Here is a 20,154-nt window from a genome sequence, read left to right as displayed (position 1 = left end):
AGGGTGGTGCGGTAAGGATGTGTTTTAGTTTTTGGACCAAGAAGACCCCCTCGACAAAAAGACAATGGGAGCTTTCCATTGGATTTGGGAATATTGCCGAAAATAAGTGGCAACGAAAGTTTACGATACTAGCATCTTTTATTCAGCAGGAAAATCTCCACATATTAACACCACTTTAAGATTTTAAGTAAAAAGCTAGCGTCGTAGGCTTTATAGGAACTACAGCACGGTCACATGACTTCACCTCACCACCGCTAAGCTAAAGGCGGCTAATGTTGGGCTATAAAGGAACTACAGCACGGTCACATGACTTCACGTCACCACCGCTAAGCTAAAGGAGGATAATGTTGGGCTATAAAGGAACTACAGCACGGTCACATGACTTCACGTCACCACCGCTAAGCTAAAGGAGGATAATGTTGGGCTATAAAGGAACTACAGCACGGTCACATGACTTCACGTCACCACTGCTAAGCTAAAGGAGGCTAATGCTGGGCGTGATGACGTTTATTCGTGTCATTTAGACACTTGTTAGCAACCCCTGTTTTTAAATTCACCAGTGGGGTATTTACTGACATAGTTATTGTTTTAGGAGAAGATCTTTTCATCTTGTGTAAACCACAGAATTGATTCCAGGCTAACAACCAAAACATTGACTTTGAAGTAACCTCTCTGAAGAGAAATGATGCGATGGACAGGCATTTTTTCCCGCATTCTAATACTTGAGTTCATTTCTTTTCAATACCTTTAGTAAATATAAAATCCAGTACTGCTCTTCTATCCTCTGGTATTGGTTGTCCGGTGCCAGGGTCAGTTTTTTCACTATTTCCTACACCAAAGCAGCTCTTTTCTTGGGGTTGGCTTCCAATCGAGATCCAGGAGAAGCAGCCATAATGTGAATGAAAGGAACAACCTCGAGCGTCTGCAGATAGATTGTTGTACAGGCACAGTGAGGTGGCGGGAGGAAAAAAATGATTGAAAGCTCAAGGATTTTTCCTCCAGCGGTTGGACTGCTTGTTCTCCCTCCAGCCATAATGGAAGATATTTCCTGTTAGTAGAATATCTAAGGAGAAAGCACCCGTCCTGTTCCCCAGTGAGAACCTGGCCTTGGCTGCAGTGAAAACGCTTGCAGGAGAAAAACATACCCATGCACAATCATCGTTGTATAAAAAGCATTTAAAAGGCAGCATCGGATGTAAAAGCCAATCCGAGGCAATCAGTCCTCCATCAAACAAAAAGTAGAGTAATGACTTTCAGAGCTCTGATCATAGGCAGGAGTTTTCTGAATGATGAAAGGGAGTTTGAGATGGAAGTTCAAAGCATCTATCATTGTATACCTCCAAACAGCGCCCTGCACGCTGGCCGCCTCCAAAGTGGATGTGATTGTTGAGTTTTGAAAGATATAGCTATACTTGTAGATCAGTGCCTGAATTTGAAGTAAAATCCAGCCTTTGCAGCTCTTAGCCTCCTATAACCCATCGTGGTGCAGTTTATTATTTTATGGTGCATCGAGACAACCTCTGTCAACCCGTAAATGTCCCTGAGTTGTATATGCAACATATCTATTTTAAAGAGGCCCAATTATTTGGGGGGTTTTCCCTTCCCTGTAGTGTGTTCTATAGGTTTTAGTGCATGTAAATGGTCTGCAAAGGCTAAAATCCAAGAGGGCGTTTCTCTCCTAACCCCCCTGCCTGAAACACCACCATTGGACTCGCATAGTGACATTACTATAACACTTCTACTTCGATTGGCTATCGCTCCAACACATTGTACATGCAGGCTTAAGGGCGGGACATCAGCTAACCAATCAGAGCAGATTAGGCTCTGGTTTCAGACCGAAGGTGAAAAGAGGTGCAGTATGAGATAATAAAGAGCTTTTGAACATTATAGCATGGAGACATGTCCCAGTAGAGGAGCTAACTACAATTATGATCCAGCAAATGAGCAGAATAGCATAATTAGAAACACTTTTAAACATGACAACCTGAAGTTTGGAAAGGAGAATGAAATGGAAATTGGATTTCAGTTCATACCAAAGACAAAATGCTGCAAAGACACCAGGACACTCACCACTAATTATATTTTTCCTACACTCTACATGGCGGCCTGTCTCGTTCCCACTTTGTTATATGCCATTGTGCCGTCTGAATCCAGCCAGGCTGCAGTACCTGCTGATCAGACAGCGAGGCAGAGCTACTCTCCAACATGCTCTCTCAGCCGACAAGATGAGTCATATACTGTAAAGGTCATCCATCAGAGAGGGAGAGAGCGGGGGGGAGGCAGGAGATAGAGGGGGAGAGCAATGGAGGGTGTGTGATGGAGGAGGGAGGCATTAAGTGTTGGCTTTCCATGTCAATTTTTCTGTCAGGAGCAGTAAGTGGGGCCCTCTTTTCTCCTCCTGCTGGTGCTTCTTCTCTGAGCTCTTACTCGACAGCAGGACGGGCAGCGAGGAAACACAAGATCATTTTTTAAATCGATTTTAATATTTAGGTATTTATTAAATACACTCTTGAAGGAGGAAGAAGGAAATATGCAAATAATTAAAATAGTTATATTATTGTTTTCATTATTATTTTCATTATTTTATTAATATTATTTGTATTTAATTATTATAATATGAATTATTATTATACTGTTTGTTTTATTGCTATTTATGCTATTGCTGTTATTATTTATTTTATTTCTCCCAAGGGGAAAGTAGTTTTTCCATTGTAGAATAAAATATGTTGGAGTTAAAATGTGCAACAAGAAGATAAAATAAAATAGGATAAACATATTTACATTTACATAGGGGAACATGTGCACGTTATACTACATTACATCACACAATAAATCAGTGTTGCTCTATTCAAATATAAATATAATGCACATTGCAGTTTGTAATCTAACGATAAAACCACAGAAGTCATCTGTAGGGATTAGAGCCAATAAGACTGCATTATGTAACGTAACCAGCACACATACCAGCCATTATTCCCCCCTCATACTGTATGTATGACCATGTCACATGTACAGGGACGGGTAATCATATGCGTGCACACTTCAAACATCCTACACATCGATGCAGAATCACATGTTGCTTCCCACTCAGTGTGTCGGAGAGGAGAGGAGTGTTAACGGTTTCTGAAGGACTGTCTCACCCTCCCTCCCTCACTCGTTTCTGACATTTCACATAAGATCTGACCCTCGTGGACATCAGCGGTTTAATTGGTTCTTAAGCCAGATGCTTAGTCTGTGGGCAAAGCGAGGTTTAAGTGACAATACTCCTTCCCTAAAGAGCGAAAACTTTGCTCTTTAAAAGTTGAGTTTTCTCCCATTTTTTCTCCTTTTAATTGTTGGGTTTTTTTGGGGCCTCTCCTGGGACATGTCTCCATGCTTTAATGTTCAGAAATCTCTTTATTTTTCTCATACTGTCTGTGCTGCAGCACCTCTTTCCACCCTCTGTCTGAAACCAGAGCACAGTCATCTTTCCAATAATCAGAAAACAAAGCACTGGTTCTAAATCCTTTAGTGGTACGACTTCCACTACAGTCATCAGTGAACATCACCAGTAAGCACTCAAGTTTGATAATAGTGTGATTTCTTTTGGGCCGTTTTTAAACCGGACCCCACACACAACAATCCAGAGCTGTAATTACTGCAGTCCACCCACTCAAGTTGTATTTTTAGATGCTAATTCACATTTTTGCAATAATTGTTGGTTACTCAACGGGAGCTGTGCGCCCACCCACCAAAGCACAATGGCTACCAAAGAGCTGGACATAAAGAGCAGCAACAATTCAAGATAAATGATTCAAAGCCTTTGTTTTAAATGCCAGAAATACTCTGATCTGAAGTCTCATGCTCCTCAAATAATATAACATACTTTATAGTCCTGTTTTGAACCTGGAAATGTTGAGTACACCAACGTTTTCTGTTAGAAATGTATAGTACAGGCCCCAAGCACACAGAAACTGCAGGATATTGCATCTGTTGGGCAATTTCCACTGTTAGCAAGTTGCGTTAATTAGCATGAATTCCCATTAAAGCCTGGGGACAATAGTTAAAAAATGGCTCGGCTGATTTGGACCTGCTGAAGATGCTGAATCCATTTCTGACATTTTCAGGATCAAAAATGACATCTTTGTCCCTGGTAGACTGATTTAGATTTAATGTTGGGTCCATTTTGTTGATTTAGTGGACTCGTTTGGATTGGACAGATTGAGGCAATGATTTTGTGTCGCATCACCCCTCGTGGTAGTCAAAATCAGCCCTCTGAAAGCAGAAATAATTCCACTTTGTGGTTAAAACTGTAAATTTTGATCCTGAAAATGTCAGAAATGGATACAGCATCCCCAATAACCACCAAAACCACTCCAAAATTGTCCCAAGCCATGAACACGATTATGCTAATTCTGCAAATTGCCAAACAAAAAAATTAATTGCCAGTTTCTGTGCGTTGGAGACCCGTACTGTACATTTCTAACATAACACTATGGTGGACTCAATATTTCTGGGTTCACTATGCCGGCAACAACACACACACACACACACACACACACACACACACACATATATATATATATACACAGCATGTTTAATAAATAAACTGTATACAGATGTGTGTTTTGAGTATATTTGCTGACAGACTTTTTGTTTTCGTCACCGACTTTTTGGGTTCTTGGAAAGCAGTGTGCAGTTCACAGAAAGCAGAGCAGCACTTCATTATGTCTTTTTTAATGAACAAAACAACCACAAATAAAAGTGTGTTTCCGTCCTGCTGCAGTAAACATCGCTCTGTTTGGCACCGGAGCAAACACTGAGCATCATTTACAGAAGCGATCCAGTTATCCTGTCAGGGAGTTCCTCCTGTGAGGAGATGGAGAGCCTTCCTCACTTCTTGCTTTACTCCCTCCCTTCCCTCCTCGCCGGGTGATGTTTGGCTCGACGTCGGGGACGTTTGATAGATGGAGTCCGCCGTTTTGGCAGCTTTATCTCCGGCCCCGCCAAGCGATCGTCATCTGCTACTTATCAGAGATATAAACACCCCCCACAAACACTCAGCTGAGGAAGGGGCAAGGAGAGGAGGAGAGAGGAGAAGAAATGGGAGGCAGAAAGATGAAAGTGGGCGAAGAGTGTGAGCAGAGTAGGAGTAAGGGAGAAGGTGAACGAATGGTGAAGATTGAATAAGGACAGAGGAAAGACTAGGGTAAAAAGGAGGCGATGGAGGTCAGTAAATTAGGAAGAAGATGAGGAAAGGAAGGTGAGAGGAGAGGTACAGCTCGCTGACTGGCTCTGTTGTGATTGGTCCACTACTTAGAGATGTCCCGCCCCTTAGCCTATCATGTACATTGTGTTGGAGCACTACCCAGTAGAAGCGTGAGTGTGACATAATGATGTCAGTAAGTTAGGAAGCAACTTACTTTTGCTGTTAATGTTTCGGCAAAAAAGAAATCTGGTCAGGTCTTACGTAATTGAAGGGAAACCGATTCTACACATTAAGCCCGTTAACTGATCTGAGAGCGCTTTAATGGCCCGTTTTGTTTCAGTTTTTATATATAAGCATGTGAAAAATGTAGATACTATCTTCACGGTCCATTGTGAGTACGGTAATGAACATAAGCGAGTACTCTTTCGGGGCTAGATTGTGTTCATGGTTAAAAGTAAACAGATGTTGACAGTCAGTACTCAGAAGAACTAAGAACTAAGCCTGGAAATTGGGGCAGGGGAAAGGACTGAGGAAAGTGACGAGGAAGGATGGATAGATGAGGAGGAAAAGGAGAAGGACAGAAAGTAAGGTGAAGTGAGTGTTGTGTTGGAAAGTCTGGAGGCAACATGTGCAGTTTGTCATCCCAGTTTTGGAGCCAGAACAGGTTTTAATGTCCCCCCCCCCCCACATACTGGAGGTCACTTCCATTTGTGGAGTGTAGGGTTTTTACGACTCAAGACTCAATTTCTCAAAGGTCACCTCCACTTGGGGAATATTAGTTTTTATGACCATTCCTTCTCAGGAACAAAACCTCTGTTACACACTTCCTCACTGCTCCCTTGGGAGGGAGGCTGGGAGAACACCAGTACATTTACTCAAGTACACTGGATGAGTATTTCCATTTTACTGCAGTTTGAATAAAAGTATTGCATTAATTACTCACCACATAGTTACATTGCATTATGACCTGGAATAAAAAACACCCTCCATTACATTTGTTTTCCAATAATGGATCATTAATTAGAATCCAACATAATTAGTTTTGGTGCTTTGGGAATATTTGGTGCTATGTACTTATGTACTTTTACTTGAAGGGGACATTTTATGCAAACGTTCAGGTTCATATTTGTATTTTGTGCCTCTACCGTGACATGTTTCCAAGCTTTCATGTTCAAAAATGTCTTAGGGAGCGTGTGGGAGAGACACTTTCCTTGGATTTGAGCATTTGCAGACCGTTTACATGCACTAAAACGTGCATAAAACACTACATGAAATGGAAAACCACTATTAACAATGGGAATAAGTGGTTATATTTCTGCGTTTAATCGCTGCTTAATCAATTGGTGTCAAAATGAATCATAAATCTTTAGTTATATTAACTCAAAAACTCAGAAAATGTAAAAAGGTTTTTTATGTATTTAGGGTTTACACTACAATGTGACATTTGAGCATCAACTCCATTGACGTAAACACAGTCTTCTTCACTACTGATACGTCTGATTCATTCACGAAAATTAGAAAAATCGTAATTAATGGAGAGTTTCTTTTTCCTAATTTCTCAATAATCTTGTCAAATGATCCACATTTTTCCCTCAATTTGCCATCCAACAACCAGTGAACCTGTTTTGTATTTTTTCCTGAAACGCGATGTGAATTTGCCTCCTACAGTAATGCAAAGCTAACATGAGGGTCATGGAGTTTACGCCTCCCATAAGCGAACTCATTATCCCAAAACAATTACACAACAGCCTCCGTAATGTGTTTGCTTTTCCTCGTTGTGTCGAACACTGCTCGGCGCTTTAATTGATGACATTTACCTCTTCCCTTCTGCTCCATTTGATCCATTCAACATTTTAAAAGGCAGGTATTCAACACATCTACTAGTTTACATAAACAATTCATTTAGCCGATATGACACCGGGGACCTCGGCAGGAAAACAGATCCCCACCACCCACAACAGATAATGACCTCGCATCCACCGACGCCTCGCTGCTCCGTGGCAGGAAGCGCTGCTCCAATAACAAGCGTTCATTAGCAGCTCACAAAATAAACCCCAAATGAATTAGCAGTAACCTCTGTTTTTACTCCTGGATCGGTTTACATCTACTAGCTGATTGGCATTCACCAGAGGTTTACGAGGGACCTTTAATTAAGTTAAAAAAAATACCACGTTAAAAATATTCAGTTGCCAGGAAAACGTCTGGAATTCAAAATGTTAATTAAGGTTTCACTGGATTCTAATTAATGGAAAACCAATTGAATTTTGCACCTCGTTAAGTTGGAAAAATCTTTAAAGGGGCGGGGTTTGCTTTTTGGGGGATTTCCATTTCCTTTAGTGTGTTTTTATATATATGTATTCCATAACATAGTGACATCACTCTGTAACACTCGCGCTTCTATTGACTAGCGCTCCAACACATTGTCCGTGATTGGCTAAGACCCTATAATGCTTGATTGTATTTTCCCTTCCCTGTAGTGTGTTCTATAGGTTGTAATGCATGTAAATGGTCTGCAAAGGCTGAAATCTCTGTGTTCCCGCATTGAACTCCTGTGTTTACTTCCGGGACACAGTGACATCACTATGTAACACTCGCGCTTCTATTGGCTAGCACTCAAACACATTGTACGTGATAGGCTAAGGCGCGGGACATCTCTAAGCTGTAACAACACAACAGAGGAGCTAACCAATCAGAGCCGTCTGGGCTCTGGTTTGAAACAGAGGGTGAGAAGAGGTGCACTACATACTGACATGAAGCGTATCCTCTTTAAATAATAAAGTTCCAGCTACTTATTTGGGTTTACAGATCCAAATCTCCCCATTAATCAACTCCTCTTTCTTCCTCCCCCCTCCTTCCTCACCCTTCCTTTATCCGTCCCTCTCCCCTGACTCTCATTCTGTCTCCCCCGTCCGTCTATCACCCTCAAACCTTCTTTCTCTCACTCTTCACACATCTCTCTCTGTGTCTTTCTCTCCTCCCTTAATGGTCTCCCGTCCCCCAGGTGGCCCTGGATGCCATTTCGGCCCCCTGCTTTTGAATTTAATTACACATGGCATTGTCTTCATGAAGCCCCCTCCCTCCTCCCTCACACACACACACACACACACACACACACACACACACACACACACACACACACACACACACACACATTAATACAACCAAAGCCGCTGCTACCGGTTCATACTGCATCCTCCATCACTGCAGGCAATAACACCCAGGGGTGAGGGGGTGAGGGGGTGAGGGGATGAGGTGAGAGGAGGGGATCAACGAGGAACAGATTGAAGGCTGAAAAGTTGATATCAGAAATCAAATTAATGCAAGTGAGAGCGAAACCATATCTAATTAAGACGCTTTTGAAAAACCGACAGGCAAATGTGTGTTGACAGAAATTCTCGCAGCGTCCGTTATGAGAGGAAGAGTTCATTTAGAAAAGTGTGTGTGTGTGTGTTTTCGGGGGGAAATGTTTGCTTTGTGTGGGTCATTAGTGGTTAAAACTGAGACAGCTTGTTAGACAATTAACGAGGTAGTGTAAATGCAGCTGTTTGTTAATGCTCTGATCATTTTCCAAACTTATAAATGTGACATTTTCACAGTTGTTCTGTCGCACACAGATACAATGCACACTCACATAATGATACTTGTTCTGTCACACACGTACAATGCACACTCACATAATCATACTTGTTCTGTCACACAGATACAGTGCACACTCACATAATGATACTTGGGCCCCTTTTTGTAGTGAAAACAGAAATGTGTTTATTTTTTGATGTATTAATGCAATGCTATGCACAAAACAAGACAGAATTAGACAAATAGAAACTGTAAAATCATATAGAATACATTCACTCATTTCATAAAGACTCAGGACCATAGTCTTTGAAAAGGAACATGTTAAATATTGATATACAAGTAAAGTGTTTCTAAGAGCTGGTTATGTGGGGCACATGTGTGTTATGTATGGCTGTTTACATGTTTTATGACAATTCAGATGAAATATATATGATTTGTGTCCAATATGAAAGACATTTATAGCCGCACCTGCAGCTTTCTGTTCCTTTAAAATCCCTGTTCGCATTATTTTGTCTACATTGAACCTGTAAAATATAGGATCAGGAATGCAAATTTGTCAACCAATTTTATTTCCTCCTGTCCCTTTAAGACGAACAGCTTCGCCTCATATTTAATACTTGCATAATAAAACTGACTTGTTAGCTTAAAAAAACCAAATAAAAACCATTATTCCAGACAAGAGTAACTTTTTGCTGGTTTAAATAAAGGAATCGGTACAGCCTGTACTACTAGACGATGTGGGAGGATATTTGTTCATACTATTTTATACAGTTTACTCCTCATTAAGGCTCACAACTCCTCAGATGTGTTTGTCTGTATCTGGAATAATGACTGGACTTCTTTTAACCTCGTCTTGCTTCATCTTGTGCTTTCCTTTGAGCTTTTTTTGTGTTAGATGCATCATTTGTACTCCTGTTTCTGCCAGACATTCAGTACTTGTAGGGAGCATTGGACCTGATCTTGCACGGAGGGGAAAAACATCCAGCGATATATTTTAATTTGCCCGGGGATCTGGGCTGTGATGAAGTAATGTGATTACATCCCTGCACTGTGCCACTGCAGCCCTGCCCTCGCTGTTGAAGGATGGCTGTTGTTTTCTTCTAATTATACTTCTCCTCAAATGTATCCGGGAGGTACGGAGGTTTGCTTGGGTGTGGGTGTGGTTACTGGTTGAAATAACGACCTCTCAGTTGCCCCAAAAGCATCTATCCAGCCCGGGCCTTTTTCTCCCCTTTTGTCACCGGTGAAAAATGACGCGTTTGTGAATCCCCGGCACTCGCTGTGTTTCCCTTTAGGCGCCTCAGATACATTGAGTTAACATAAAGCAAAACTCACGGACAGGGGCGGCCCGGGTGACAAATGAAGCGCCTCCGTGTGTTTTGGAGGGAAAAAAAAGGGGGCCCCTTGTTTTTTTTTGGTTGCAGAAATTAGATTTGGTCCTCATTACTTCCTTCAGGCCGAATTCCTCCCCCAGCAGTCCGACTGTATCTGAACGGCACAATGGAAGATGAAATATTCTTGAGAATAATCTAGATCATTTCCCCTTCATCTCACCCTCAGTCTGCAGTCCATCAGCCGCTTCGTTCCCATTTTTGCTACATAACAGCTCAAGAAAAGACGCCGGTCGGTTTCAGCACGACACGTCGCAGTTTCTTAAAAATGGATCCAATTTGGGTTTCGGAGAGAAAAGCTCGCTGGGGTACAAATGAGGCACCTCGGCTCGCCTGATCACGAGCAGTGCTCTCATTCGTCTCATTTGTAGTCTGCAGGAGAGGACAGGGTCTGGGTGGCTACATTTTATTTGAGGCCTAGGTGTTGCTGAGGGGGTCCGAAGCCTCGTTGGTTAATTAGACGAGGCTCTCTCTATTGCCTGTGATGTAATCGTTGGTTCTCTTTCGGGGGAACCGGAGGGGTGCCGGTGTTGCTGCAAAATGTTCTGACTCCCTCCCAAGAAACATCACGTAGAGTGCTTTCATGTTTGTTTGGTGTATCAGGGATTATACTCTGATGTTTTATCAAGAATGAAATGTGTTTAATGCATCTGACAATACAGCAAGTGCAAAGAGCCCAAATTACATAAAAGAGAATTTGATGGTTTGATCTTCTGAGTATCTAAGATGTATTTCCTATTTTTAGAAATCATTTGTTGGCCATTTTATGCTAGTTGTAGTTCTCTCTTTCCTGTAGTGTTTTGTGTAGGTTTAGTGCATGTAAATGGTCTGCAAAGGCTAAAATCTCTCTATCTCTTTAGTCCTATTACTCAGATTTTATCTCAAGAAACCTCGTCATGCACTTCCATGTTTGTTTTTCAAGCTTTTTACTCAGATTTTGTATCGCAACATTAATCTATGTGTGATTTTAGGTGTGTGTGTGTGTGTGTGTGTGTGTGTGTGTGTGTGTGTGTGTGTGTGTGTGTGTGTGTGTGTGTGTGTGTGTGTGTGTGTGTGTGTGTGTGTGTGTGTGTGTGTGTGTGTGTGTGTGTGTGTGTGTGTGTGTGTGTGTGTGTGTGTGTGTGTGTGTGTGTGTGTGTGTGTGTGTGTTCTGCCTGTCAATTAAGCTTTCCTGCAGATTCAACTCAAATAGGTTTTGCCTCACCAATTACCACAGGCACTTTAGGCAGCAGAGTATTTATTTGTTTGACTGAGTCTGGTCCCAGAGATTCCTGCTGTTTACCATCTCTGCCTGTGTTTCATTTGAACTTAATTAATCCTTTAGAAACATTTCGGATTAATCAATCCACTGGCACCGCTGCAACTTTTATTCAAAGTAAGAAAAGGATTGACAGCATTAGGTGGAAACAAAGTAAGTTAAAGCTGAATTAATTGTTCCTTTATTTGTAAAGGCCAGGACGTTTAGCTTATGAAAACAAACATACTCCTAAACAAACCAATCCTCACCAAGAAAATAGTCTTCACGTCTCCACCGCTTAGCTAAAGGCGGCTAATGTTGGTCTATAAAGGAACTGCAGCACGGTCACATGGCTTCACGTCACCACCGCTAAGCTAAAGGCTGCTAATGTTGGGCTATAAAGGAACTACAGCACGGTCACATGACTTCATGTCACCACCGCTAAGCTAAAGGCGGCTAATGTTGGGCTACAAAGGAACTACAGCACGGTCACATGACTTCACGTCACCACCGCTAAGCTAAAGGCGGCTAATGTTGGGCTATAAAGGAGCTACAGCACGGTCACATGACTTCACCTCACCACCGCTAAGCTAAAGGAGGCTAATGTTGGGCTGTAAAGGAACTATAGCACGGTCACATGACTTCACGTCACCACCGCTAAGCTAAAGGAGGCTAATGTTGGGCTATAAAGGAACTGCAGCACGGTCACATGACTTCAGCTCACCACCGCTAAGCTAAAGGCGGCTAATGTTAGGCTATAAAGGAGCTACAGCACGGTCACATGACTTCACGTCACCACTGCTAAGCTAAAGGTGGCTAACGTTTGGCATGATGACCTTTAGTCGTCTCATTTAGACACTTGTTAGCAACCGCCGTGTTTAAATTTCAGGTTAACATCCAAAAAGAAACTCAGAAAACTATTGACTTCCAGACCAGAGAACAGGAAGTGGTAAAATCCTGACTCATATCCGGGTTTTAAATGGAACATTTGCTTTCTTTGTCACTAATTCAGACAAAAGTAAGCAATAAGAGTTGAAAATGTGGTATTTGCCAATAACCAGGAGAAAGTACAGCTACTGGGTCAGCCTTTAAATCTGTCATAGGTAATAAATGCATCTTCCCATTTCATTTGTATGAGCAAATACAAAATTGCTGCTCCATGCACTTCTGACCAACCCCAATCATAATGTCACAACAACCATTTCACCTTTGACTTGACTGATGCATAACACATGACACTTTGTCGAACCCAAAAAAGACGTTACAGATGTTTCCGTCCGAAGCAGAAGTCGATTGAGTTGCTCCTCAGTGGACAGAAGAAGGGCGACAGTGACAAACCAATTCAGCCACTTCAGACTCTATTTTTCCCTGAAGGAGCCGGGCATGCAGTGGCTTCCTGCTGACAGCGACTATAAAGACATGTCGGCCCACTCTGCCCCCCCTCCACGACAAGGTGTTCATACGTCTCTGTCCGGGGCCTGGACCAAGACCAGTCTGTCATTTATCCACTGGGGTTTATTACAGAAAATGAGAGATATTTTTAAAGCCATCAATACAGAATCAGAAACATTATATTGTATTTCTCCAGGGAAATTGGGTTTCGTGACGTTGCCCTATTTTAGAATGAAAAAGTTGTTTTTTTATAAAAATAGTTACAAACATTTCATTTACAAGTAAAAATATGGCATGCAAATATAAATAAATACATGTGTTTATACAGATCTAACAGTTACACTAAAATGTCTAATAAAATAGAGAAAAATATTAATTTAATTTAGGATGTTACAGTAAGAATGTGCAATAATAAATGATGTTAAAATAAAATGTTCAATAAAAGATCAAATTAAATTAATAATACAAATAAAACTTTAAGAAGTAAAAGTAAGAATGTGCAATAAAAAGCTTAAGTAAAGCTACATAAGTCAAATTCAACACAAATATTTAAAGTAAAGATGTCCACATTGTACTAATTAACTTGCATATTATAAAACATAGTGTTGTGTTAGCAGAAATAAGATCTAAGTTACATCATATAACACACCTAAAGCTACTACATGACAGTTGTTTAGGTAATAGAGAGGTTTAAATGCCAGCTTTGCCTTTAGGTGTTTGGTTGGGTTTAATATGAGGAGCTGCTGATTCACACGGTGGTGCTAAAGGTGGATGTCTGTTACACACATGGCAACACCACAAGTCCTGCTCTGACAGATTGAAGGGCTGATTATAAAAGCTGAATCTGGAGGACTGCATCAGAGTCAAGGCTTTGCTATTTGCATATCCTTCATCTGCCTGGTGTGTCAACAAAGGAGAAGCGCTCTCTGTCTGCACACCGGCGTATTCAGATGCAAAGTAAAGTGAATGTAATTATGTTTCCTTTCCTCTTTTTTCTTGTTCTTCATAACATTTTCTTCTGGCTTTAATATGTGCGCTGCTGCTGTGAATTTCAATTGTAGCCCTCCATTTATTTCCCTTCAAGGCGGCGAAACAAGAGAGCTTTGTGCGGGGTTTAATTCTATTTGTCTGGAAATGTGTTGTGATGTTTTGCCCGGCGGCTGTTCAGGTTAAGGGTTTTATATTTCATAAAGAGAAGATATGCCACAGTAATAGCTCATTTTGTTCTGGAACCGCAGGATTTATAGTGGAGCCCTGTGGAAGTGTTTGCTGGCCTAATTCAGCAAACGTTAGGGAAGTGCACACATGGAAACCCAACGGCATCCCAACATTCAACACCCTTTAGCTTCAAATGCAATTCAAGGATAGCGATCACAGATGGTTTTAGAGGGGGGATTTAGAAATGGTGAAGGCACAAAAGGTATTTTTTAAAGACTTCTAAGACTATGTACTGTATGTCCTGACTCAACAGCTAGTAGGACCATTCACTAACTGTTATATTATCTTCTAACCTGCTCACCGCTCCACAAGCTCCAGATAAAACCTGAAACTGTGACTCTTGATTGATAGAATCAGAATCGGAGGATGAAACCCTCTTTATTAGTCACATCCATGCACACAGCAGAGCACACACAGTGAAATTGGAAAACAGGGCCTAGGAGGTGAACTGGGACCTCTCCAAGTAGCAGTCCACTTTCCATATTTCAAGTCTGTTCGGGGACTTGAACCAGCGACCCTACGATTCACAGTCCAAGCCCCTACTGACTGAGCCACTGCTGGACAATTGATCGATTTGCACGTTGCTTTTCTTGGCTGTTTTCCATTTTACACGCAGAGTCCAAGTATATTACTTTCCATTAAAATGTTTTGACATTGTTCAGTCCATTAATGGCTGTGTTTTCCTCTCTGTTCTTGTCATCCTGCAGTCAAGCAGAAAGAGGATCTGGAGAAAGAAGCCAAGCTCAGCATCCTGGAGGCCGGGGTCGCCGATGTGAGTACAGTTTTGAATTTCCTTTCACTTTCATCTCAAATCAGACACTACTTGTTTAGAGAGAGCCTGGGAGAGCTTCGTTGTATGATGATAGCGTTTATATTTATTGGAATACAACTGTACCCCACATTTTGCGCCCCATTTGGCGTCACTAAATTCGACAGATGTGTGGTAAAGATCAAAATAAAGACAGAGGTCAACAATTGGTGCGGTCCAAATCATGGTGCTGTATGGGGTAGGAAGTGAGAAAGAGTCCGTCGTTGAAGATGTGTAGACTTTCTGCTGACTTAATATCGATGGGGAGCTTTTTCCACCATTTTAGAGCTAGGATAGCCAACGGGAGGGTTTTTGCTGAGGTGTACTTAGTTCCAGCATGCAGTGCAGGACAAGCAAGCAAATTGGCTGGTGCAGGTTGAAGAGCATGTGCCGGAGTGTATGGTTTAACCCTGTCCTGGATGTAAGAAGGGGCCTGATCCATTCAAAGCATGGTAGGCCTGTGGAAGGGACTTTTAGCTGAATTGTGTTGCCACTTTGTCTGTAGTTTTCTTACCTTTTCTTACTTATTTAGTGGAGTGTGATTTGTATAATTGAACTTGTACTTAAAACAAACGAGCAGCATCTCAAGAGAAAGATCTAAACCACATTCCTGATGTCCGGCGCCCACTCCTCACTCCCTTCCACCTCTCTCTCGTCCTCTCTCCCCCTTGGTTTTCATCTCCTAGCATTACTATTCCCCACCATCTCTGCGATAAATAGACTGCTGAGCGTCTGCACTCGCCTATTGATTCAAGAGTTAGTCTGCACAGATGACGGCACGCCATTCACCGCGCTTATCAAGGTAGCTGCAGAGCTCCGAGAGAGAGAGAAAGGCTCAGAAAATAGCGGGATGTGAGGAGAATGAGGGAGAGAGAAGTTGGGAGGAGGGGTGGAATTGAGGGTCTATCGAGGTGATCGATACCTCGCTGCAAACAGGAGCCAATTATGGCCAATCGAACCTCTGGTGAAAGAGAGGAAGAGGAGCAGAGAAACTGCGCCATCACAAGCTGCCGGAGAGAGGAAAGCAAAATCTCAACCGGCAACCAAACATCCATCATCGCCCCATACTGTGTTTATTATAGCTTTATCATAAGCTGTGAAATAAGAATATTAGCATACTTCATCATAGCTGACAGGGTAAAAACAGAAAGTAAGTTTCTAAGGAGTGCTGAGGAGGACATTTGTTTTCCTGCAGACGTTTCCAAGCTCAAATCTGTGAGGAAATGTTGGGTTTATTCTGCAGGCGGAGAAATTAATACTTATGTCCTTATTATCGGTGCCTGTGCATATGTGTTCACTGGCGTAAAACAAAGAGGAAATGTATTTATCCCTTTGGGGCTGCTGCCACGGCGAAGGTAATGGGGAAGAATAGCAATAAAAGCAATGAAACAGTCGATCAAAACAGAACATAAATTATTGTGGGGTTGTAAAAGTTAATGCACCTGACAATAGAGCATGTGAAGGGCAATGGGGGAGCAGGAATTACATGGAGAGAATTGATTGGTTTACTTAGGGTTAGGGTTGGGGTCTGCACAAATATGCATGATCTCCAATGATCTTTTTTGCAGAATAATGTATTTAGAAATAATGAATCTTTGATCAAGATGTGTATTAATGTCGGGATTTCCAAAGATGACAATTCATTGTATTTGTCTTGATAGATAATTGGACAATATGTCTGTCTATTTACTTTTAATTGAGCTAATTCAACATTAACATATACTGTCAAGGTGCAAGAAAATAAAGTAACTTGAAAAGGGAGGGCAGAAAAAAAGGCCCCCGAAGTTTGTGTTTGGTCAAATTCCTTAAATCTTGTTGCAGAATAACTACAAACCTCATGATAAATACATTTTAAAAAGTACCAAATAAGAAATCTATATATTCCAAGTCTTAAAGTAACCTGTAACCCTGATCATGGAAGTCTGTTTTTTATTTTAGAAACAGAAAGGATGGATCACCTGAACTGAAAGTCTGTTGTGAAATCGGTGGTTCACATCAACGTTTGTAAAATAGTCCTTCACTTTGATCTGAATTGTGGATAATAAGTAATATCTTGAGGTGATTCGGTCAAATCCATATCTTTCAGCCTTCTTTCTAAACCCTGTTATCGTGTAGGAAAGAGAATTAGTTGAGTAAGACGTTTGAGAAACCATCCATGTAGGGTATTAAGCATCCGATATTTGGTGTGAAACGTCCTGTCGTTTAAAGCATTTTAAGAGGCTGCGGCTCAGTGGGATAGTGCGTTGATCTTCGGATCAGGGGAGCACTGGTTCAGTGCAGTCTGCATGTCGAGTCCCTGGAGGAGACACTTCACCCCAAGTTGCTCCTGTGGGGATTGTCCTCAGTATTGGATGTATGTAAGTCGCTTTGTGGCATTTAATTAAATGAAAGTCTTAAACATCTGAGCAGTAAAGAATGATTCTCCACGGAGAACCAATCCCGCTCAATCCAGGGTATCGGGTGTTGGATATTGGCTTCTCTGAATTGTATTTTTTCCCACTGATTACGAGAACAATTTTCAAACTAAAAGCTACATTTCTGGGGGATAAGAGGCTCAGTATTATTCCGACAGCATCTATTTATTTAGTGTATTTGTCATCTCCGAGTGACTCAGCACATCTCCCGCCGTTCATTCTTCACGGGTCATTCAAGATTCTGTTCTAAATAACTCACATATCGCATTTCTGAGAAATTGAAGCAGTAATTTGAGTTTTCTTCTCATGGCTGGTGTTATTTTTTTGTTCTTTGGAATTCAGGACAGCAAACGCACCGAGGCTTCAGTGGGCATATTGATGTGATGGTGTCAGTTGAAATGTCAGTTTTTCTAACTCCTGAATGCAGGCAATTTACTAAATAAAGGCCCTTGCATAAATAAGGGGAAATGCATAATATACTAAGAGCAGGTACGAGCAGTTTGTTAGTGAGGTTAATGAGAACAGACACTTGGCTTGAGAATCAACAAATTCAGAAGCAGTTGAAAAACCCAATTTATACTATTGGTATTTTTGCAATGTGCTGCAAAGAATTTGATTTGACATCAAATGCATCTGAAGCAACATTACAGAACATCACCATGTCTTCCTCTCTGCTTTCACCTTGATTACTTTCAACATACTTTGTTCCCACAATTAAAGAAGTACAATAAAGCAAAACAACTTGCAACATAGTGCAATCCAGTACAACGCCACTAAAACCGCACGAATAAACTGTATAATTATCAACGTTCTTACAGCATCAACACAGACGTATAACTTTTGCGGGTGTATGGAATAGAGGGGTGCAGGAATGAGTCCTTAATGAGTCAGCATTTTACCACTTCCTGTTTCCTTTGTCTTAAAGTCAGTGGGTTAGAAAACTGAGCTCATATTCTAAATAGACTATATCAAAATGATCTTATTTCAGATAAGATAAGAATGACTTTACTAATCCCAAACTGGGAAATGTTTGTGTTCCAGCAGCGTAACACAATACAAGGCACAGACAATAATTAGAAATAAACAATACTAAAGTGTAGACAAAAGAAGGAACAGAAATAAAATAAGTATAATTACAAGTTCTAAGATAAACTAAACGTCAGAATAACAATATTAAGCAGGTTAAAGATAAAGGGCACGAATGGAAATATTAATACAATATAAATGAAAAGTGGTAAAACCTAAAAAGAATATAATATCTTCAGTATTTAAGAACACTAAAACTGGGTATGGTTGGTTGCCGTACCTAAGACGCTAATTTGATTATTAGATTGTCCGCATTGCCAATGGAAAAATCCCATTGGCTTTTTGTCGAAGGAGTCCTTGTGAAGCTACTTCCTGGCCGTGCTACGGATCATAACTGCACCACTGTATAAAGACGCCTCAACTCTAATGACATCCAATGATACCCGGTCCATTTCTGCCGTTGGATCAGGAGATAAACATGTTCTATCGGATTCATTTCTCACGCAGCGATTACTCAGTGGCTTTAATGGATTACAAGCCTTTATTAAATTTGCCAACGTGCTCATTTAGGATCTTTTCTAAAGGTTCACACCCCACGCTGCTGCTTGTTAAATGATTTCGGCCTCTCTATATTTTCCAGTTGGACCGCCGTTACTTCACGTGGCTTCAGGACTCAAACTCAATGCTGTTGTTTCCATACTGAGACTCGTGTCCAATTAAGAGTGTGTGTGTGTGTGTGGTGTGAGGGAGGTAGGAGATAAGGTTGCCGTGGCAGCAACCAGATTATAATTGTCCTGGAGTGGCACTAATCCCCCCCACCCCCCGCCCCCCTACAACCCCGGCCAGCTCGTTTTGTTCGTCGCAAATCAAGGCGCTTCCAATCTGTCCGTCTGAGAGAGCGATTTCACAAAACATTGGCAGGCAGGGAGCTAATGAAACGAGAAGGAAGAAACAATAGTAGATGGCCCTTTCCATCATCACTTCACACTCACGACACAAGAATACAAGCAGCCAGACACACACACACACACACACACACACACACACACACACACACACACACACACACACACACACACACACACACACACACACACACACACACACACTTGCATGGTGCTTCAGATTGATTGAAGTGTTCGAAATTACATCACTGCCTCGAGCGGGAGAGCAGTGAACTCATCAGCTGCTGCAATGTTAGCTTGGTTGGACTGCACATGTTTTGAGTCCTAAAGGGGAAACCCGTTCTCACGTGTCAAAGTCAGCTGGGAAAAGTACTTAAAGCTATAGTTGGGATGTTGTTAAGTGTTGTAGTCAAGTCACTATGCCTCGAGTCCAAGTCCAGGTTCAAGTCTCCAGTGTTCAAGTCCTAGTCATTAAAAAAATGTCCGAGTCGAGTCCACTACTCATCCATGTCAAGTCCGAGTCGAGTCCCTATTGATCAAGTCCGGGGGGGGGGGACACGATAGCAGAGCGAACAGGTACAGGAGGCGTAGAGTGAGGAGATCATTGTCCACTAGTTAATCGATTGCGGATAGCGTTTTGCTCGCGGACTGATTACAAAATGGGTCGCGAAATACACTTGGGCGGCCGTTAATATACCTGGCGGTCGTTAATATGCCTGGTGGTCGTTAATATACCTGGCGGTCGTTAATATACCTGGGCGGTCGTTAATATACCTGGCGGTCGTTAATATACCTGGGCGGTCGTTAATATACCTGGGCGGCCGTTAATATACCTGGTGGCCGTTAATATACCTGGCGGCCGTTAATATACCTGGGCGGCCGTTAATATACCTGGGCGGCCGTTAATATACCTGGCGGTCGTTAATATACCTGGGCGGCCGTTAATATACCTGGCGGCCGTTAATATACCTGGCGGCCGTTAATATACCTGGCGGTTGT

The 20,154-nt window shown here is 41.8% G+C and overlaps 1 protein-coding gene across 1 annotated transcript in view; it reads left to right on the top strand.

Moving 5' to 3' along the window:
- LOC134865739 (receptor-type tyrosine-protein phosphatase N2-like) overlaps positions 1–20,154 on the top strand; it is a 164,723-nt gene that overhangs the window by 67,280 nt on the left and 77,289 nt on the right. Inside the window, 1 exon segment of the mRNA XM_063885429.1 lies at positions 14,710–14,774. Coding sequence (XP_063741499.1) covers positions 14,710–14,774 — 65 coding nt within the window.

This window comes from Eleginops maclovinus, chromosome 6, assembly GCF_036324505.1.
Source record: "Eleginops maclovinus isolate JMC-PN-2008 ecotype Puerto Natales chromosome 6, JC_Emac_rtc_rv5, whole genome shotgun sequence".
Lineage (NCBI taxonomy): Eukaryota > Metazoa > Chordata > Actinopteri > Perciformes > Eleginopidae > Eleginops > Eleginops maclovinus.
Note: the sequence above shows the minus strand (reverse complement) of the source record. Positions and strands in the feature narration are given on the sequence as shown.